Below are 23,251 nucleotides of genomic sequence, written 5' to 3'. Positions count from 1 at the left end.
GCATATATTAAGCAATTCAATCTTTCATTCTCTGTGACACAAGTAGTAGGAAGTGAGCCGTTCGAAAGCAGAACGATCTATTCAGCAGCAAAGGGGGATCTCAAGCTGATATCGAAGACTCTTTCGTCCGCAAAACTTCAAGGCTGCACTAGAAGCAAAACAACATCATCGCTTCAGAGCAAGAAAGTGGCTCGAAGCTTCTGAAAGATTTGGGGCACAGCTAATGGGAAGTAGAACTTGGAATGCTACTTGTTTTCCCCTCCTCCCTTTATTCGACTGGATTGGCTGAATAGCCTGGAAAATGGTAAATGATCATTTGGATCAATTACAGGCTTTTAGCTGTGTTGTCTGTCATAATTCATGATTCTGGTCTGGGAAAAAGACCAACAGCTTACGTGCCAAAAAAGGGGCAGAGTTTGATGGAGTTGGATGTACTTTTATATGTCATTTCCCCCCACACCTAGAGGAAGGCACTTTTGCAGACCTACTGGAGAGGGAATCATGTTTGACTGCATGGATGTCCTAGCAGTCAGCCCTGGTCAAATGCTGGATTTCTACACAGCAAGTCCATCTTCCTGCATGCTCCAGGAGAAGGCTCTGAAAGCCTGCTTCACTGGATTGGCACAAACAGAGTGGCAGCACCGGCACAGTGCTCAATGTAGGTCCTGCTATTGTTTTGTTGCACTTACTTGCTCTCATTTAAAAAAAAATGCATGCCAAAAATGAGAAAATTTCTACCCAAAAGAAAACAGGAAAGATTAAAACAAGGTGTATTTCCCCCAAACGATTTTTATGCAGGTATATGTGTATGCATGCACATTTTGGTTTTGCATTTTTTAAAAAAAAATACCACAAATTTAAGCATGTTTCACTTTCCAAACTTGAATATTCCTCTAATATATTTAAATTGTTTGGTCATTAGATGTAAATGCAGAAATGCTTTTTATTAAATAAAATATCAGGCAGTATACATGAAAAGCTGTTTCCTTTTCTGTATGTTTATTTACTTTTCATAGGCTTTTTAAAAAATAATTTTTAATATTTTAACTATATGTATTTTAGTATCTAAAATGATGGCATATTTTGCAAAGCAGCAGTCTCTGGGTAGATAAAATTCAAAGTTGAAGGCTTCTGTAAATGTTTTTCTTTCTCTGACCAAGAAAAAGAAAGAAGCAGCAGTATTTCTTTGCATTGATTGTACTGCCACCTTTCTTTCCTTTTTTTTAAACTTTATTGCTCTAAGAAGTTCCTGTTTTTTCTAGAAAACCATCTATGAATACCCCTTGTGTTTTGCCATCAATTATCTCAGCACTTTATTGGTGTTTGAACAATTCAGTCTGGACAAGAAAAGCTATAGTTTGATCCTGCAAAATTCTTTTTAAATGCCTATTATGATATCAGATCTTCATCCAGTGTTAAAGGACATAGGTGTCAAAACATGGCATGCTTTTATAGTTTACTTTAAAGTTTGAAAAAGAGCAAGCAGTGCCAAAGTTCCAACACTGCACTGTCTGCAGGGGAGGGTGACGGAGACCCTTGAAGGATGCTTCATTGCTTTGACACTGATTTAGATAAATGATGACTATCTATCAAATTGTTTTAACATGCTCTTTGACACCTCAGTGGACCATTAATTAGAGAGTATGGTTGACATTAGTGTGGTTCTTAGACTTCTCAATCGCTTAAAATATACAAACATTAAAAGGTGCAATCTGCAAAGAAAGTAAATTGCGATTTTTAAAAATGTCTATAATATGAGCATTTTGATAAAAAATGCCATAATCAGAAGTATTGTTGTTGTGATTAAGTCACCATTATTAATCACAAAAGCAAAAGAACTTAGAAAATGAGTCTCTGGGATAAAATATTGAAAATGCTTCAGGAATAAAGTGTAGAGTGTAAAATCAACAGGCAAATAAAATAGTGAAGGTACTTCCAAGTATTGCCATACTAGAGTGGGAAGGTATTTAAACTACAATAATTCAGCATTGCTGACTAAAATAATTTTATTTAATACAGTCAGATCACTTTTGACACTTCTGTTATTTTTTTAAGCAAGAATTTTTTAATGCATAGTTTAGTTGTAATCATAGTATAAATATTTAAATGTTAAGGTGTTGCTTTGTGGAGCAAGAGCGTTTCTAGTGTCAATTTCCCAGAAAAAGTTAACATTGCAAAGTTAGCAATGAGACAGAACTATGGGGTTTTAAAAAAAAAAGTCATGCCAGTTGCTCAAGAGCAAGTTAAAACAGGCTTACTCTGATCTGTGAATTGCATGTTCTAAATATGCCATTTAGCCGAAGCTGGTACAATGTTAATTAAATTATACTATCATACTGCAAAATGATTTCAAAATATACTTTCATGGATTGAAATTACTTTTCAATTTGCAAATAATGATTTTTAATTAGTGATATTTACAGCAATTATCATATCCTGCAATGTGTTTGATTTTATTCTTATATTTAACCTATTATTTATAATTATAAAAAATATACTCTCCATAGCAAGCAGTAACTCCAGTTGCAAATATTTCCTTTTGTTAACAACAAACTCTATAGTTTTGCATAATATATTGAGATAAGAGCCATTTTAGAAGATATAAAAAAGGAGCAGTAAAGTGTATTTTGTTTTGGGTATAATCTTAAATTGTAATAGTTGATTTATTCCACAGTTTTTGATGCATGATACTAGAAGTTTAATAAGTAGATAGTAACAGCAGTAACGGTTCAGTAATTAGTGCAGAAACACCCAGGAAAAAAATGGCAATTCTCTTGAGATGCAAACATCTAAATAATTGAAATGTTACACTACAGTAATGCAGTACATATTTGATATATCCTAAAAGCATATGTTTAAAGATTGAGTTGCCAATATTAAAATTGGGTGGGTGGGTGTGTTTGTGCACTTATTGTATATTGTTTTCAAATGTGCTAAAGTGTGAGTTCCCCATTAAAATAAAAATATGATTTTTAAAATATAAAAGTTTAAAATATATTCTAATCTTAGGGCCAATATGCCAAAGTGAAAAAAATAATTTTTGAGTCAAGAATTTACAAATAGCCTATTGTACTTTTCCTATTGCAAACTACTTAAAGCAATTTTATGAAAATGTAAAAGGCTTAGATAAAACCTTCATATATATTTCTGATTTTTAAAATAATGCAAAGCATTGATAAACTGAAGCTAATTTGTTTTTGATTATTTTTATAAGTAAAGTGATAAACCAGCTTTTCAATGGATAATGCCTATTTTAAAATGGCCCTTATATATTTTGTCATTGTTTTCTATCAGTGTTATGTTTTTATTTAAATAAGATAATGAAGAACATGTATAATAACATATTCCTGTGCATATCTACTCAGAGTAAGTCCTGAGAAGTTAAATGTTACATACATTAGGGAAACTGCATAGGATGCAAGGCAACGACACAATCTTGTTTATTCAGAAATAGGCTTCACTGTGTTGAATGAGACCTAATCCTTATGTGGGTTTAGGATTAAAAATTTGATCTCCTTCGCAATAGAATGTATGGGACTTAAAAATGTCAGTTTACACAAATTAAGATTACAGGATAATAGTTTATAGATCTGCATACAATCTCTGAAGAAAATATGGAATTACAGGACACTGCTAAAATATTGGCTGTTATTAATGTTTAGATCTGACTGCATTCTTGCAGTAATCAGCTTCATAAAGTTCACAAACAACTATCCTAAGAGAAAATTCACTGTTTATTTTTTGTATCTTTAGTCAGAATATAAAAACAAACATATTTAAGAGTATGGCATGACATCTACATTCCTAGGTATTGAATTGCAGCAGGTGCTCTTGGAGGTTCTGCATTTCAGCCAAAGAAGATTCATTGTTATGTAGGTTAATTTAAAGGTTTAAACAAATTTCTGGTACAATTACTAAAAAACTTTTTTTAAGAAGCTTTTATTTGCTGTAAATTGGTCTAAAAGATACTCTCTTATTTATTATTTAATATGGATCCAAATTAATTTAGGGCACTTTGAAAAACAGTGAATCTCACTTTCTAGATTTTTCTTGTGACATTTGACATTTCATTTGAAGACAACTTCTTTTTCAATATATTCCACTTAAAAAAAGACCAAAAGCTGAAGTTAATATACTTGAACTTGAAGAGACAAAAGAGGCTGATCATTGTTAGTTCATAAACTGGAATTCAGTTACTTTTACCTTGCTTAGAAAAAATATTGATTACCTCCAGATTTTTGCCCAAGTTCAAGTATCATTACAGTCCAACTAGTAAGATAAGATAAAGTCCATCTCAGATTGTGACAATATTTATATTATCCAAACAAGTATATTTCCAAAGCTGCTTATACATTGATTTTGTTCATACATTGGTCATCTTTAACCATCTCTATTGAAATCTGTTTGTTTACTCTATTCATGAACTTACCAGTTTATAAGTGTAATATCTGCCTCATTCATGTTTCCTGTGTCACTTTTTACAAAGGTGGCACATTTAATTCATACTTATGGCAACATGTTTGATCTCAAAGTAAAATGTCTGACATTTAGCATCACTTCAACTTACTGTTAACTTCCACTAGGTGACAGAAAATAAAACTGATGCCAATGACATTTTGGATCAAGGAGTCACAATTAGTTGAATATAATTCTCCTTTGACTCTGCATAATACATTTGAATGTCAAAAGTCTGAAAACAGTCATATAAATATCTAGTTTTTTTGTTCCTTTCTTTCTGATCGATATTGTCATAAAGAAAAGTCTTGAAATAAGAACAGAAAGGGGACGGAATTGAAAATTTTGCATGGTTCATTTTTAAAAGTGCACATAGAATTAAACAAATGACATTTCAGGATTTTTTTTCTTCCCAATTTGATGTTAATTATCATTGTTCTATAATTTTTTAATAATAATTTAAATTTAATGTTAATTTTATGTTGTTTCGTTATGTTATATTATACTGTACACCACCCAAAGCTTCTTTTTGAGGAAGATGTGCAGTTTAGTTTAGAAATATGAACTCTATATAAATAAACATATAAACAAAAATAATGTGAGCTGGGAATAATTATGAAGTTTGACAATAATTCTCAAAAGACTGGGATTATTGTACCTATATTAATCAGTTCACTATTGAAAGAATGGGCCATACCCTAAATTGCAATGTATAAATGGCCACAATCTACAGACAGATATCACCTGCATTTTTATCTCTGACTTCTCCTTAGTGTTTTCAGTTGTTTCCTACCAACAGTTGTTTTCCTCTAATACTCCATGCATGTGAGAAATGTTTGCAGAATGTAATAATTGTCTAGTTTTTAGATGTACTACAAGATATTTATTTATTATTGTTTAAACTTCCCTTTGGTTGTGCATATGTATTTCTGTAACCCAATTTACCACTTCTGAAGAACTCTTCTGAGAATCTGATAGTTAACTAATACATTCACCCCATACTGTAGTAATGAATCCAATCTTACAGACTTTGGCACTAGAAACATGAATATAATTGAATAGAAAAGTAGGGTTTTATACTTAGGTAAGAAACATCAAATGCACAGATAAAATAGATGATACCTGGCTCTCCAGCAGTAATTATGACAAAGATGTAATTCTGAATTATTGACAAAGTGAATTCATATTCATGCATATGAATTGCATGGTGTTGCAGCTGTAAAAAAAGCAATCCTAGGCTGCATCAACAGAAAGATAATATCAAGATCACAAATTGTTTAGAACCATACTTTGGTAAGACCACGTATACTGTGCCCAATTTTGGTCACCATGATACAAAAAAGATGCTGAGAACTTTAGAAAAATGCAGAGAAGAGCAACAGAAATGATTAGGAGACTGGAGGATAAAATACATGAATGGTTGCAACATTGGGCATGTCTAGTCTAATGAAAAGAAGGACTAGGGGAAAGATGATAGTAGTCGTCAATATTTGAAGAGTTATCAAATGCAGTAGGTGTTAACCTATTTTTCCAAGAAATCTGAGGGCAGGACATGAAGTAAGAAATAGAAACTCATCAAGGAGAGATCCAACCTAGAACTAAGGAGACGTTTCCTGACAGTGAGATCAAATAATTAATGGAATGGTCTGCCTCCAGAAGCTCTGATTGCTCTATCACTGGAGGTTTTTAAGAAGAGATTTCACAGCCATTTCTCTGGACTCTTGTTTGAGCGGGAGTGGGGGGGAGGGCAGTTCGACTAGAAGACCTTCAGGATCCCTTCCAACTCTGTTATTCTGTTATTCATTTGTAAAGTTACTAGCCAAGGTAGTTGGAAGCAAGGACAATCCATTTTGTAGAAAGGGAAGCATTCTTAGGCACTCTAAACTCAAACCATAATAACAAAATAAAGATATGCTCAGGAAAATTCAAAGAATATCCAGTGATTCCTTCTTTTTGTGTCTCCTCTAAATATTTCATAGTTGTAAAGTTTGTGTTGAACAATAGTGCAAAATTACAATGGACACATCCATTGGGAAAACATCCTATCCAGTCACATGATAGTTACTTTTTGCTGGACATTTGCATCATACCGATAACGAATCTGTGTCCCTGTTGGGAATACTTTGCTGCACTTTCCCTTCTGTTTTTAGTTCAATATGCTGCAATGACATGCAGAAACTTTAATATGAATTTGAAGAACGTGTTGTTTTTTAAAAAAGTTTGAATCTGAGGCATTCTCACAGAACAAATGGCTGTAGCCAGACCTGCCTTAGACTGTTTTTTGTTTGATTGATTTTTATAGCTACCCATTTCAGCAAAGGACTCTGGGTGGTGTTGGTTTGATGTCCCTATCAGTAGTATGATTAGTTAACCATTGACATATTTTGCCTTACTGAACGAAACTGCTTTTCCAAAGATAAATATTATAGCTTTGCAATGTTCTCCTTCTACCATCTTGCTTATTCTACCCTTCTTTATCTTGCTCTTTGGGAATCGATCTATTTGTGGCACAATATACTCTTAAACTACTATAAGGCCTTGAATGGTTTGAGGCACCCAATTCTATTGCCAATAGTACAATGAACTTCAACTACCAGTCCTGTTGATACTATTTCATGGTTACAATACACCATTTCCTTTTTTTCACGCATGAATATATCTTGCTCTGGCCTTGCTGTTTGCATGAAAAATGCTGACATGCAATAATTTTTATGTTAAATTTAAACAAATGCCAAAAAAAACCTAAATAGTTTTAATAGCTCCATAGGCACAAAGGTAGCCCTCTCGATTGTTACAATAATACATTTTGATTTTTCAAAAACAGCCTATAATCATTTAAATTCTTGAAAAAAATTATATTTTGAGATTTATGAACATGTCATTTGAAGTTGGTGCACCCAATGTTGAATTAAAATAACTAAGTGATTTTACTGTCTAGTTCTAAATATTCCATCTTTACAGAATATAGAAACCACAGAAGTAGCATTACAGAAATAGCATGAACAATACATATAAAGTGTCCTGTAGTCTGGTATGCATTTATGATCACAGGAAGCTGTTTTTCATTTCTCTTATAGTTGGTCTGTGATGGCAGGGACATGGATCAGAAAAGACAAAATGTAGAAGATGTTGGATTTGTCTGAAGTGGGGTAGGGTTTCCTGCCTACGCAGCGAGTTGGACTAGAAGACCTTCAAGGTCTCTTCCAACTCTGTTATTCTATTCTCTCCACTGAATTCCAATTTGTTGGATAGAGCATTCAAGTCTGTCAAGATCCTTCTGGATCATGAGTCTATCTTTTGTCAAGATTAGTATTGTCTGCAAATTTGCCAAGGTCCCCTTCTATCCCTATCTAAATCATTTATGGAGTGCTAAAACAGAAGCTTGGGCCTAAAACAGAAGCTTGGAGTATGCTTCCTTTCCTGTAGGTATAGTTCTGTTGAAGACTACATGTTGATTGCGATTGATTAGCCAGTTATAAATCCATCTGATTTATCTATCCCACATTTTTTTATATTACCAAGAAATAAATGGTATATTTTATTTGTTGCTCATATGAGTATTCATATATTTTTTCTTGGAAAAAAATATGCTTGCAATTTCATTTTTAATCAGATAGACATGTGGCATACTTACACTAAAGATATATGTAATTTCTAGTCCTTTATCACTGATAGAATATATTCATGGATATATACAATGATTATAATAAGTTTAACACACCTATTCAAATGACAAGCTTTTGACATATAAAAAATCAGATCAAGATAAAAGACTTCAGATTTGTTTTCACTTTAAATGTAACATAAACTGTACAATTCAGTTGAAAAACAAAGTGAAATCTCATAGGACAAAAATAAAAATCTTAAAATAACATGCTTAAAGTAATACTTTGTTAAAACACCTTTTGATGTTATTGACAGCCTTCAGATTTATGGGGTAGGAGACTGTCAGCATGATGCATCTTACCTTGGGAATCCTCCTTGCAAAAGCACTCAGAGTCTGTCAGATTGAAAGGGCATATCATGTGCACAGCCCTCTTCAGCTCATTCCATATAGACTTTCGATTGGATTCACATCCAGGCTTTGGCTGGGCCATTCTAGCAAGAATGATCTTTTTCATTGATCTTCTGGTGAATCCAATTTTTGTTGATTTGTAGCTATGCTTTGGGTCATTGTCATGTTGAAAGATGAAATTCTTCTTCATCTTCAATATTAGTACAAAACCTGAGGTTTTTTTTTTACTAATATTGACCAATATTTGGAATTGTTCATAATTCCCTTCACTTTGATTAAAGCTCCAATTCTAGCTGAAAAAAGCAGCCCCAAAGCATGTTTCCAACATGCTTCTCTGTGGTTACGGCATACTTTTGGTGATGTTCAGTCTTGTTTATGTGCTAAACATACTTTTCGAAATTGTGGCCCAAAAATTGAACCTCGGTGTCATCAAATAATAACACATTTACCCATATACTTTTGTCAGACTTTATCTAAGTTTTGGAAGATGTAGCTGGGCTTTTCCTCTTACTACTATTCCTCACAATCCATATACATGAAGAATATGGGAGTACTTGGCCAGAAATTGCTGCCAATTTTTCCTTTCATTAATTTTGGAGGGACATCCAATTCTCGGTAATGCCACTGTTGCATCATATTTTCTCCAGTTTGATAGTAATGATTCTCATCACTGTATTCTATGATATATTCAATGTCTTGGAAATTATTTTTTATCCTTCTCCTGACTGATACATTCCAACAATGAGAATCTTTTGATGCTTTATAAGTTCTTTACAGATCAAGGCTTTTGCTCTAAGAGGCAATTGTAATATTAGAAAAATCCTACTGTAACAGCTGAAGTTTAGATGGGCTTGATCAGAATCACTTTAACAGGTATGTAGTGATTACTACTTGACATCAGTTTGAATGTTGGTTGGTTAATAGTGAATATAGCCATATTCTTACTTATTAGAGAGTGTGCATATGTATGCAATAATGTTACTGTAAGTATTTTTATTTTTCCTCTGAAAGATTTCAGTTTTGTTTTTTCAAAACAAAAGTTCTACAGCTCATATGTTATAAAAGGTGTAAAGAATTCTGAAGTTTGGACATCTTGATTTGATTTTTTTTAAATATCTCAAAATACCGTCATTTTAACAGGAGGTGTAGACTCTTTATATTCACTGTAAGCTCTTAGTGTGAGGAGGCATAAGCTGTTTGTACATTTGACCAAGTTGGTCTATTCTGATGGCAATTTTTCAAGTTCTCACTGATTTTCCTGGCACCTAGTGCTGAATCAAGATATTACTGATTGTTTTTTAGAAGCCCTACATTCATTTGTATTATGGAGTTGCATATAGTCATCCAATATTCTTCATATAAACTAGTATTCTCCAATGCAATGTCTTCAAGTTCTCAAGTCCTGCAATCTGTCACATGAGTATTTTGATCAATGAAAATTCTAGGAAACATTCCTTGGAAGATAATTTTGGAAGATGTCTGAGTTGCAAAATTGATGTGATTTTTAACTATTTACCAGTTAAGCCCTCTGGGTACTGGTAAATAAATAATCATATAGTAGAACCTCTGATCCCAGCCATTATTCATTTCATAACTTGGTCGCAACTGGAATTTGGTTGTGACCCGAACCTAACCAAAGTTAATGCAAAATTAATGCAGCAGCCACATGAGGTGACTGTTGTTTGGCACTTACAAAAAAATGGCGCAGAAAGGGAAATTGCCCACTGCTGTGTTTGATCGCCACCTGAGTATGTGTTCGTGACCAGATTCAAAAGTTTTGTGAATTTTTTGGAATCTTGATTTGGTCATGGTCAGAAGCATTTGTGACCAGAGGTTCTACTTTAGAGCGCTCCATGGCTCGGGACCTAGTCATCTTTAAAGCGCTCCATGGCTCGGGACTTAGTTATCTGCGGGATCGCATCCTACCCCATACATCCCTGCGACCAATCCGCTCTCACAGAGAGGGACTCCTCCGGGTACCTTCCGCTAAGCAATGCGGGCGGGCGGTGCCCAGGAGTAGGGCCTTCTCTGTGATGGGCCCAACCCTCTGGAACAACCTCCCCCCCGATATTAGAACTACCGTTGATCTCCGCTCCTTCCGTAAGAAACTCAAGACCCACCTGTTCCGACTAGCCGGCCTGGCCCATTTGTAATCATAATGTAACATCTATTACTGACCTTCCTGGATGGCTTTTTAAATTTTAAATTTTGGGGTTTTAATTGGTTTTAGATTGTTTTTAACTATTAATTAGTTTGGGCTAGTATACAGACAGTATGTTTACGTTGTTTGTCTGGGTTTTCGTGTTGTGCTTTGTTGTTTTTATATATGCGATGTCTGTACACCGCCCCGAGTCCCTGCGGGGAGAGGGGGCGGTTTATAAATTTAATAAAACTCAAACTCAAACTACTGTACTGGGTGTTGATTGATGTGTGAAGAATACCTCAATCCATTTGAATGATATTTGGGCTGACAATGTAATATTATAAAATAATAATATTTAGTGCTTGACTCCAATGTTTGAATTTGTTATACCTATCATTATTCCATCTGTTCAAACCACATCCATCAATATAATGTGCATATGCATTCAGATTACTGAGTAAGAAAGCCTTTCTCATTTTTGCGATGTCTACCTGTGAATGATATGTAACTTATAACTGAAATTCATTATAAAAGCCAGTTGGTTTTTTGGGGGGGGTATAATTAATATTGAATTCAGGGCATGTCTTCTGATAGTGCTTAACCTTTATAAAGTACTCAAGTCCATGTTGCTCTTCTTTAACCATTTTCTATAAGTTTCTGTTAACTCCCTCAATAAAGAATTATTCTTTTAAAAAAATCTATGAGATAAGCATATAGAAGGAACTTTGCATATGTGTTTATATGAATGTATGCCTGGGATCTTCATAGATGTTTAATATGCTTAACGAATTAACCTATTTTCTAGGTTTGTAAAATATATTTAAAAATAAATTTATTCAAATCTCTAACTAAATTTGACAGTCTCTATATATTTAACTGTCCAAGTTAAATATATTCCATATACGCAACCTTTTCTATGATGATGGAATATGATGCAGAAATTGTATGTTATACATTTTGACAGATTTTTCTCCTCGATTATGTACAGAGACCAGAGACTGAAACTTTGTTCTGAGATACACTTCATTTCAAAAGTTCTGGTATTAAACCAGTGCTTCTCAATTATTTTCTGTCATGCCCCCCCTAGGAAGAAGAAAACATTTCGCGCGCCCCGCGCAACTGTAAATAGTATCATTTGTCTATAAAATTGTTATAAGTACACCTCTGCATAACACTGTATCCTTATTAACGTATAAGAGAATAAAAAAAGAAAGAAATGTGGATCAATTTACAACAAAGAATAGCTTTATTAACTGTAGCAGAAAAGATTTAAAGGAGCACAGGATTTAAAGGAACACAATATTAAAAAAAACTTTAACCTGCAAAACAAAAATATATAAAATAATTTGAGCTGAGCCCCCCTTTACGGAGCCTCGCGCCCCCCCTGGGGGGCCCGCCCCACTATTTGAGAAGCACTGTATTAAACCAATATCATGCAAGTTCTATCCTGCTATAAACATCAGCAATTCAATAAGCTTCTAGGTTTGAGTTTGAGTTTGAGTTTTATTAAATTTATATACCGCCCCCCTCTCCCCGCAGGGAGTCGGGGCGGTGTACAGACAGTACATATAAAACAACAAAGCAGGAACAACAAAACATTAGACAACCAACATAAACATACGGTCTGTATAATGCCCGAACTCATTTCTATTTAAAAACGGTCTAAAACCAAATTAAAACCCCAAAATTTATAATACTAAAAAGCCATCCAGGAAGGTCAGTAATAGATTGTACTTGTGATTACAATTAGGCCAGGCCGGCTAGTCAGAACAGGTGGGTCTTGCGTTTCTTACGGAAGGTGTGCTGCCTGTCTGGATTGCAAGAAGGTTAAGACATTTCAAGAACCCGTCAGGCTGCATACATACAGTAATATGTTTTCTGGTTGCTTGCCATCAATTTAGGAGATTTTTAATAAGTTGCCCAGGTCTGTGTTAACCTATGTTAAATTCATGTGAATTGCTTAGGAGTTGGTTCATAATGGCTGAACCAAATTGCCAGATTCCAAATTACAAGTCTGAGTTACTGCCAAATAGAGATGGGGCAATTTATGTAAGTGCTTGAGAAATTAAGCTTGAATACATCCTAAATTTGAGCCAACTTTCTTCCAAACTGTAGATTGTATTTCCTTGAAATATTAAAGAGTTTGGAGACTGAATTACCTTTGTTTCTTCATTAAAGTCGTAACTGCTAAAGGATGCTTTTCTTTGAGACATTTCAGCTTCAAAAGATTTTTGAGGCTTAGTCTGTTGAAAAGCTTGAGGATATAATTAGCTAAAATGGAGGCAAGTGAAATTTAGCTGCCCATGTTCAGTTCTTGTGTTGCTATATGTTGTGGAAGAGAAGAATTCTTGAAGGCAAACAATTATTTCATGATGATCCTCCAAATGTCTTTATTGAATTTAATGAGAAGCTATTGCATATGGAATTATGCATTTTAATCAGTTTTTCCTTTCACTGCATCAGAAAAACGACAAACAGATTTAAAAAAAGACTTCATGAATAGTTGCTTCACAGATACTTTTGATTATACAGTGTCACAATTTAATTATCTAGGATTATTGTTGTAACAGATCTACTCAAATCGTATGATTTTCATGCATTATCTTAAATTCAAGGTGATATAAGCCTGATCTTTAGAAGCCAATTTTTTTTTATCACCCTCCTTTCTAAGAGGGAGAGGTATCTTTCATTATTTATATGTGTATGATATTAAACAGGTTTTGCAAATCAATAAGCATAAGTGTGCTTGTCTAAGGAAGCTTCTACCGTTTTCATTCTTTAAAGTATCAGCAAAATTTCCATTTGCTTGAAAAAAAAAACCAGGTATTGCTTGCAGTGAACTTCTTATTATTTCTGACCTAGAAGAAATTGTGCGTATCTCTATATGTAGTGGAAGAGTGATTTTTACTTGCTTGAAATATTGAAGGAAGTAAAGACCGTGTAGCTATAGATAAAAGTATTAGGGTCAAAACATGGGGCCAGCGCAAGAGGAAAAGACTGATTATAAAGACAAGTTTATGTTTTCGTTTTGTAGTACAGGAGAAAAGACTTAGATTTGTCTCATTGAATCAACACAATTTCAGTTAATTAAACTTAAAAAGCATTTATCTAGAGTATGAAATTAGAATTACTGTACTTAAAAATGCCAAAAACAATAAAGGAAATGAGTTTTAAAGGTAACTTATGATTTAAAAAAAATTTTTTTTTTTGAGAGCCTTTCTTATTCTTTCCCAATCTGAGGAATCTCAATATTCAAACCACATATCTTTTATTCATAGGGTCTGGAAATTTTCAAAGCATAATTTTTCTGGCTTGATGGTATTGGATATTATTATTTTACTTTATTATTACTAAATTATTTTATTTATTATTATACTTTCTCTTTATTATAAGTAAATATTTTACAAAAAAGGATGTGTCTGGATATGTGGAAACTAACTAGCACAATTATATTCATATTTTAAAATGTAATACTACATTGTATTTCTGGCAAAACATAAACCAAACCCAAAGCATAACTTTCATTCTTCATTTCTTTAAAATGTGTCCAACACTAATGACTATTGATTTTCAATTTTGCTACAATTACAAGTAAGTGTGATGAGTGGCAGATAAAAAGTAATAATCCATAGAATTCTGCTTCATGTTTGTCTGTAGTTCTTTGCATGATCAATATTAACTGTCCCATTGAAACTAACTGCTATATCAAATAACAGTAAATCAAAGGAATGTGCTTACAGATTATTTATTGAAAGGTTTAATTGTTCACTGTGGTCCAGTTTATCTGAGGAAATAATAGAATGTAGTTGTTCGACAAACCAATGTGTAAATACTGAACTGTCAGGCATACCTTCAGCTCACAGATTTTATATGAAGAGATCATAGGTAAATACCTCAACATTAAAAACAACAGCAGCTAGTCAGATATCCTTGAAGTCCTGCAGCAGCCATGTATCACTATGCTCAATATTAAATTGAATGTTCTCCCTTGTAATGAGATTTTATATGACACAACTGATCAATGCAGCAACAAGCAAACATTCTGCAGAGGATAGGGGTGGGCAGGAATCATGAACAAAGACTGTTCAGAGAGGGATTTTTCTTTGTTTGTAAATAATGTTGAACATGTTTAGGCCATGTTTCTTAAACACCAATGAGAAAGTGTTTTAATCAGAGGAACTTTGAGGGCTACAAAAAATGAGAATTAGGCTTCAGGTTTTTCATTTCTGGCTAAGGTAGAATACTGCACCCCATAATTGCAATATATTATTTATTTTATTTATTTATTAAATTTCTAAACTAACCAACTCACCGAAATGACAACGGTTTATATACACTTATTCTTATGGATCAAAGGAAGGTAGTAATATTCTAAGACCTCCAAGGTCCCTTCCAACTCTACTATTGTATTGTATTGTATTGTATTGTAGGCTGATTTTCTATTTGTTATACTTTTGATTACACAGGGTTGTTGAGGGCTTTTAATATTGTTTTAGTACACAAATTTTCAGGTATGTGTACTGTAAATGATTTTTTTACAGTATAATAGCACAGACATTGTTCCATACAAGGTATATATCTTAGAGTTCCCTAATATGGCACCCTTAGAATTGGGAGTATAGACCCCCAAATGCCAAATATTCCTCAGGCTGAATGTACAACCTGACGCCTTATATCCACATGCCCTTGTCGGGTTGTCACAGTTAAAAAAAAATATTTTGATTTGTAGTATGATAGCAAGGGAAATTGTTAAATATTTGAGAAGAGACTACTTATATATCAATTCACAATGCTTTACAGCCCTCCCTAAGTGATTTACAGAGTCAGAAAAATCTAGGTCCTCACTAGAAACTAATCAGATTAACAGTATTTAATTTTAATGATAATTAATAAATAAACGAAAAGTTTTTCCTTAGCAAAAGTTTTTCCTTTTAACAACTGTTAAATAAATAATAGATAGTGTAGGCACGTAAGTGAAAGGCATGAGTGGTTGCGTCCTGGCAGAAGTTGCATATAAAAGAAATAAATGTTCCTCTATTGTATTATTTAAATATTGTAAATATAACTTTTACATTTGAATGCGAGCCTTCTGCAATCAAAGTAAGTATTCTAATAATTTTGAAAGAATTCAGGAAGAGAAACTCTTCCTGAAAATTATGGAGGCCCATTTCAGAAAATCATGCCATTGAATCTCAGAATTAATTATAATAAGTCTTGGGAAAATAATTTGATTTTTCTGTGCTGTACAATTCAAAACAAATTGCCAGTTTCTAAGAAAATATAAGGACAATTAGTACATTGCTGTTTCTGTTTCATATTGAGGTAAGTTTATTTGTACATACAGAGAAAACTTAAAATAGCTAAGTAAGATTTTTCTGAATAATTCATTGAATAGTTCAAATGAATAGTTTCTGGCATTTTTGCCTCCCTTAATAAGTCATTAAATAGTTGTAAATAATTCTAGTCATTAAGTCAGTGCATTAATTTTAAATTTTAATTATGATGCAAAGTTTTAAATTTCTTTAATTACAGCAACATGAAATTGACAAATAAAATGTTACATAAATATTACTTAAAATCAATTATATTACTTATGATTATAACAGTGGTGTTTTAGTCTGTTCACATGCTATTGGACAAAATGTGTAATAAATTAAAGGCATTAAACCTCCCACATTTTCTTTGCTTTCAGCTAGGGCATAAAATGGGATAAATAATCTTACAGAAAGAGTTCCTATAAAAATATGTAAAGCATACTATTGTGTTCTGATAGGAACAAAACTTAATTATTATTTTTACGCAATACTTACTTCAAAATGAATACATATTCATTTGAAGCAGCCTGCCAAAAGTAAAAAACAAACAAACCCTGAATCAATGAATCCTATAATGGAAAAGTCACTTGAGGCTGGGATAAATGCATTATCAATAGTTGAGGATCCATTTTTCAAGAAATATCTTTGGTAGCTTCCCATCAATGTAGAATACATCTAAGGCTTAGCATTATAAAGTCCCATATTGAGAAATGGTTAGGGTACAACCATTTCAATAAAGAGGAAAAAGCCATCCTCAAGAATCAATGGAAATAGGGAGCTGGAAGCCATTTTCCTGGGTGCTGCTCTGGAGAATCCAAACATGGGTTAAATTCAGTCAATCTGCTCAGGACTGAATTGAAATTTTAAGCCACGCCTCTGGTGCTGACTAATCTTCAGATTTTTTCAATTCATCTAAGCCAAGTGGATGCACTTCCAGTTTCTCTTCATTCCTAATTGATTGCTTGGACTCTCTGCACCAGAGCGCTAAGGCTATTTGTTTGAGGTGGTGAGTGGGGGAAAGTTTCCTTTCAGGCCTTACATCCCCACACTTAATCATGGCAGACGGGGCCCCTGAGGAGCAGCAGGTTGGTCCTTCCATCAGCAGGGCCTGTACCAGACAGGCTGGCAAGGCAGCCAGGGAGGCCATCAGAGCAAGCAAGCCTTACTCTAGGCAGGGGTCTAAGCAGGGGTCATCTCTAGACTGAGATGCCATCAGACGCCAGAAGGCTTTAGAGAAGCATTTTTGTAGGGCTCAACTACAGGCCCAGACAGCCAGGCCTGCTTTCCCTGGGGATCACTCGTTCAGGGTTCAACCTGGTCAGGTTCTTCCGATGTTAGAGAGTGAGGATGAAGGCCAGGAATTCTCCTCTGCTGATTCCATTGCAACGGCAGGCTCCCCTGGGCCTTCTATGGCTGATTGAGCAGACCTATTTGCATATCCTTCTGATCTGGAAGAAGAGCCGGTCACAGTCTGGACCTTTGCACCCCAAAAACCAGCTATTCAGCCCCCACCTGGAGCTCGCCCACCGGAAGATAGGAGACCCGATCTTTCCATAGAAATGCAGGATGTCATTGCCACAGCCATTTCCCAAGGGATAGAGGCCGGCATATTGCAACGGGGCAAGTGCCTGTGCAAATCACGCCCACTCCTGACACCAGGAACTTCGCAAGAACTGGCTCAGGCCCAGCCCCTTCAGTCATCACATTCTTCCTTGGCCAGTGAGGATTCTAACTGGGAGGAGGACCTTGATCCAGGGTTAGAACCAGAATTCTCAGGGGATGAGGCCACTGTTCCCGACAAGCTGGCCTTTTCTGGCTTGTTCAAATATACTAATTTCAAAACTATTTTGAACAAGGTCAAAGCCTCGACCTGCTTGGGTACTAGCACCCCAGCTCCGGCTGCTCCTGCACCGGAGGACCTCAGCGAGGGACTCTTTGAGGAGCCAGAACCTATTCAGGAAATTGTGCCAGTTCCAAAGTTATTTCTTAATGTGGTGCAAAAGCAATAGGCGCAGCCAGGCACTCTTGGCACCCCTAGTAGTAATGACAAGAAATTGTATATGGTTGACCAAGTCTAGATGACTTACTGAAATTGCCTCCCGTAGACATGCCTGTGGCGGTGCTCACTTCCAACTCAGTGCTCCCCCCTGAACTATTAGAAGGGCTCAAGGTGGAGGACAAAAGATCCGAGAACGCCTGCCGCAAGACTCATCAGGCAGCGGCTTGGGCCATTAAAACTTTCACTTCTGCGTCCTTCCTTTCCAGGGCGGCGCTACTCTGGCTGAGACAGCTGTTCCGACAGGGGATACCAAATTAAGACAGGATATTAACAAAATTATTGCAGTGACAGAGTACACTGCTGACGCTACTCTGAACACTGCCAAATTTGCTTCTAGATCTCTGGATTCTAATGTCACCACCAGGCGCCTCTTATGGCTCAGACATTGGAACGCGGATATGTGATCCAAATGGAAGATCGCCTCGGCTCCCTTTAAGGGTGGCAAGCTTTTTGGGGAGGCCCTAGACCCCGTCCTGGTTGAAAACAAGGACAAAAAGAAGGTTATGCCTTCGGTCAACAAAAAAATCTGACCGTAAGGGTTCACAGACTTATAGGAGGCAGCCCTTTCGGAACTCGGAACAGCCATCTACCTCCAGTTCCTTCCAACGTCCATACTCTCAGGGCATGGATAGGTCCCAGAACCATCAGCCCTTTCGTGACAGGAACCGTCAACAGTCCTTCTCCAAACGCCCCTATCATGGAGGGTCCAATTCCATACCCTTCAGATGCTATAAGTGACCACCAGTGGACGGCTCCCATAGGAGGGCGCCTACAGCTGTTCCACGCCCAATGGCAGCAAATCACATTGGACCAGTGGGTCCTTCAGATGATACGCATAGGTCTAACATTAGAGTTCATTTCTCCCCCTCCCCGACACTTCGTTCGGTGTCCAACTCTCTCCTGTCCGGTCAAGAAGATTATCATGGAACAGGAGATCCTTCACCTCAGAGACATAAATGCCATAGAACCGGTTCCACCAGGTCAGGAAAGGACATGGTTTTATTCAATACTGTTCCTTGTCCCAAAGAACTCCGGGGGCGTGAAGGAGGATCCTCGACCTAAAAAAGCTAAATCATCATATAGCATACCGGAGGTTCAAGGTGCAGTCCCTTCAGTCAATTCTGGGTTGCATCAGGCCGGGAGATCTCCTAACATCTATAGATCTCAAGGAGGCCTACATCCCCATCCCCATTCACAAAGCTCACCGCAGGTTCCTGAGATTCTTTTATGCAGGCCGCCACTACCAGTACAGTGCTGTGCCATTCGGCCTGTCCTTGGCACCTCGAACCTTTACAAAGATCCTAGCCACGGTGCGGCTTTCCTGAGATCTCGACCAGTGCGCCTGCATTGTTACCTGGACGATGTCCTCATCCAGTCATCATCATGGCAACAAGCAGTACAAGACCTGCAGAACACACTGCGAACCCTCCAACATCACAGGTTCTCCATCAACAAGGAAAAGAGTCACCTGCATCTGACCACCAGGCTGCAGCACCTGGGTGCCATCATCGTCACCACCAGCTGCCAGGTCTCCCTGTCTCCGGAGTGCTTGGCAAGCATCAGAAGCCAGGCGTTGCAGGTACTACACTCGTCACAGGCATCGGTGGTGCAGTTGTCACAACTCCTCGGCAAGATGATTTCGTGCCTGTCAATAGTTCCTTGGGACCACCTTCATTCTCGACACCTACAATGGCTCCTCCTGCCCTACCAGAGGGCCAACATGAGCAACTCTCAATAGCTGGTTCGAGTCTCACCAAAGGTACGTCAGTCCCTCCACTGGTGGCTGTCCTCCGCGCTGGCAAAGGGCACCCTCTTCAAAGAGCCAGACTGTCTCACCATCACGACGGATGCCAGTCTATTCGGCTGGGGCCCTCATCTCCACAACCAGATTGCTCAGGGCAGATGGTCACCACCTGAAGCGTCCCACAGTATCAACTGGTTGGAATTGAGAGCTGTGCGTCTCGCACTTGTTCATTTTTGAGACCACATCAAGGGGCGTCACGTGAGAATCCTAATGGACAATGTGGCCACAAAGGTGCACATAAACCGTCAAGGGGGTACCTGCTCCAGGTCCCTGATTAAATCAGAGCGCCTGGGAAGGTGGGCAGAAAGATACCTGTGCTCGATCCAAGCACATCTCCGGGGTCCACAACATCCAGGTGGACTGTCTGAGCAGGGCCACGGTCAATCACTCAGAGTGGCGCCTGCACCCGGACCTGTTCCACCAGTTGTCTCAGAGGTTCAGCCGTCCTCTGGTCGACCTGTTCGCGTCCCCAGAGAACACACACCTCCCCAGGTTCTTCTCCAAGTTCCACACCCCACAAGCCGAGGGGGTCAACGCTCTCCACTCTCCGTGGCCACTGGATCTGATGTATGCCTTCCCCCCTTTGCCTCTTCTTCCCAGGGTGATTTGTAAAATTCTGTTGGAAGAGGCGGAAATTCTGCTCATGGCTCCCTATTGCCCAGAAGGCCTTGGTTTGCCGACCTGGTGAGTCTCTCCGTCAACCCTCTTTGGCAGATTCCCCGACACAAGGTCTCTCTCAGCCAGGGGGCACTTCAACATCCAGAGCCCCACTGTTGATTTTCTGGGAGGGTGGCAGAGTGAGAATTAACACAGTGACGGAGGCGGAAACCTTCATGGAAAAACATAAGACTCTTCTAGACGGAACAAGAGACAGTACGCAAGATATGAAAGGGGGAGGGGCCATGGCTCTGCCAGCAGACAGGGGAGAGGAGGCAGCAATGAGACTCAGATCACAGAAGTGAATTGAAACTACATTGCAATTGTTGATATAATGAAATGGTTAGAAGTGATACAAAGTAAATGATTGAAGATGTTAAAGAATTTGAGGTAAACTTTAACTGCTAATATGTATGTAATAATGATATTTTGATATATATAAAAGTAAGAGAAAGATATGAGATCCGGGGGGAGCACCACCTTCCGTATGATGTAGCTGTCAAAATTTTTCACCATACTTATGTACCCTTTTCCTCAAAATATTTGTAAAAATCAATAGAAACTTTTTTTCAAAAACAAAACAAAACATCCAGAGCCCCAGTAGCTACAACTAGCCATCTGGCATTTGAGAGGGACCCCCTAAGTAGGAATAGCCTTTCCACCAAGGTCATTCACACCATTCAGGCATCTAGGCAGCCTTCTACAACAGAATACACAACACCACATGGAAATCCTTCGACAGCTGGTGCAGAGAGCATGAGGCTGAGGCGACTACGGGTACGATTTCCCAGATCTTGGACTTCTTACAAGACGGACTTGACCAGGGCCTGGCCCCTAACACTCTTAGACGGCAGGTGGCAGCCTTAACCATAATTTTGACGGTAGACGAGTACTCTTCCCTTGGTCGTCATCCCATCATCTGCAGCTTCCTGCGGGGTGCAACCAACCTGAGACCTCCAGTTGTTCACAGATATCCCTCATGGATCTCAATGTAGTGTTACAGGCTCTCATTGCCCCGCCTCTTGAGCCCCTCCATTCGGCCAGCCTCAAACACTTGACATTTAAGCCTTTTTGATTGCTGTCATGTCTGCACAGCGAATTTCCGAATTAGCAGCACTGTCAATTTGCGAGGACTTGTGCTTGATTCAACCTGACAGAATGATTCTCCATTTGGACCCGGCATTTATACCCAATATCAACTCTTGGTTTCACCAGGCCCAGGAGGTCGTACTTCCGGATTTTTGTCCACACCTCAAACATCCCAAGGAGAAAAAGTGACATATGCTGGATGTTCGTAGAGCGATACGTAAGTACATCAAATGCATGGCTGCTTTCCGTCGCTCTGAATCACTTTTTGTCATGTTTCAACCGGCCTCCCTGGGCCACAAAGCTTCTTCTCAGACTATTGGCCACTGGCTACGGACCTGTATCACCTCGGCCCACGTTCTTCAATCTATTCCGGTGCCACGCCATATCACCGCACATTGTACAAGAAGCGCCGCCACTACGGCGGCCTGGCTACCCAGGCACCGATAGAGGAGATTTGCAAGGCTGCAACGTTGGCTCCCTTGTCTCCCTTTGTTCGAAACTACAGACTGCACAAATTTGCTTCTGCAGAGGGGGCTTTTGGGAGGCGAGTTCTCCAGGGCATTCATACCAGCGGAGAGACCCTGGACGCTTCCGCTTCCTGCCCTAGTGACACTTAGCTTGAGTATGTCCAATGCTTGGACTCTCCAGAGCAGCACCCAGGAAAATGACCATTGGCTTACCTGAAGGGTCCTTTTCTGTGTGCTGCGAAGGAGAGTCCAACCCTGCCCTGGGATGTGCTCCGCCAGTTGTCATATGGTTCTGCGAAACTTATGGATACTTGTTATGACTTTTGTTGACTTTGTTCCTGAACTTCTCAGCATGCATTGTCCATGCCTTCATTGAAGAAAATCTGAATATTAGTAGGCACCAGAGGCATGGCTTAAAGTTTCAATTCAGTCCTGGGCAGATTGGCTGTATTTAACTCATGCTTGGACTCTCCATCGCAGCACCCAGAAAAGGACCCTTCAGGTAAGCCAATGGTCATTCTCTTCCCAAAGTTTGTATTTTTTTGTTTCCAAACTTGGAACTCAATTGATCAAAATTATATTAACTGATATACTAGTAGCAATGATTGACACTAAAAATCATTAAAAGCAAATGTATAAGGTTGTAGTAAGATGTAATTGTAATAGCTTTCCTTCTGGAAAATTGCTCCCATGGGTACCCTCTAGTGTTTTATTTCCAGTGTTTTGTTCTATTAATGCATTCCCTATGGTAATTCTGTTGAAATTGAATTAACAATAGTACAGATTATTGTGCTGATTGAGCTAAGGGAGGCAGGGATTCATTCATTCAAAATGCTGGCTTCTTTAGAGTATCTGGAGTCTGGGATACTAGTTCATTCTATCATCTGTAAGAAATGGCAGCCATTTCATAGGAATAAATAGTTACTGTAAACCTGCTCCAGTTTTCTGTCCTATGGAGTAGATTTCTAGTGCAGTCCAAAAAAATTCTGGCATTTAATTAAAAATATGGATAGATTATTGAGAATTGTTTTTTTTGAAAAAATAAAGAGGACACGATAGGATTTTCTGCTGTCAAAATGCTTAATGTGCTCAGTTGTACTGCTAGTTGTATATTCAGAAGTCTTCTCTCATGCAAAGTTTCTTAGATTAGCCATGATACTGCCATCACCACCCTTCCTTCATGTTTCTCTCCTACAACAACATACCTGTCAGGTAAGTTGATCTGAGAGATAATGGAAAGCAGAAAG

The 23,251-nt window shown here is 37.6% G+C and overlaps 1 protein-coding gene across 2 annotated transcripts in view; it reads left to right on the top strand.

Annotated features, from left to right (window-relative positions):
* Positions 1 to 447: 447 nt before the first annotated feature.
* The window catches only part of RARB (retinoic acid receptor beta), a 114,791-nt gene continuing 91,987 nt past the window's right edge, over positions 448 to 23,251 (top strand). The window contains exon 1 of one of the 2 annotated variants that reach the window (XM_081933739.1): positions 448 to 658. In XM_081933739.1, coding sequence (XP_081789865.1) covers positions 502 to 658 — 157 coding nt within the window. In that variant the 5' untranslated portion in view covers positions 448 to 501. The remainder of the gene's footprint in view (positions 659 to 23,251) is intronic. The other variant, XM_081933740.1, reaches the window with a different exon arrangement.

Source organism: Natrix helvetica (assembly GCF_964273705.1).
Source record: "Natrix helvetica genome assembly, chromosome: Z".
Lineage (NCBI taxonomy): Eukaryota > Metazoa > Chordata > Lepidosauria > Squamata > Natricidae > Natrix > Natrix helvetica.
The sequence above is the reverse complement of the archived record's forward strand: the minus strand, read 5'-3'. Positions and strand labels throughout refer to the sequence as shown.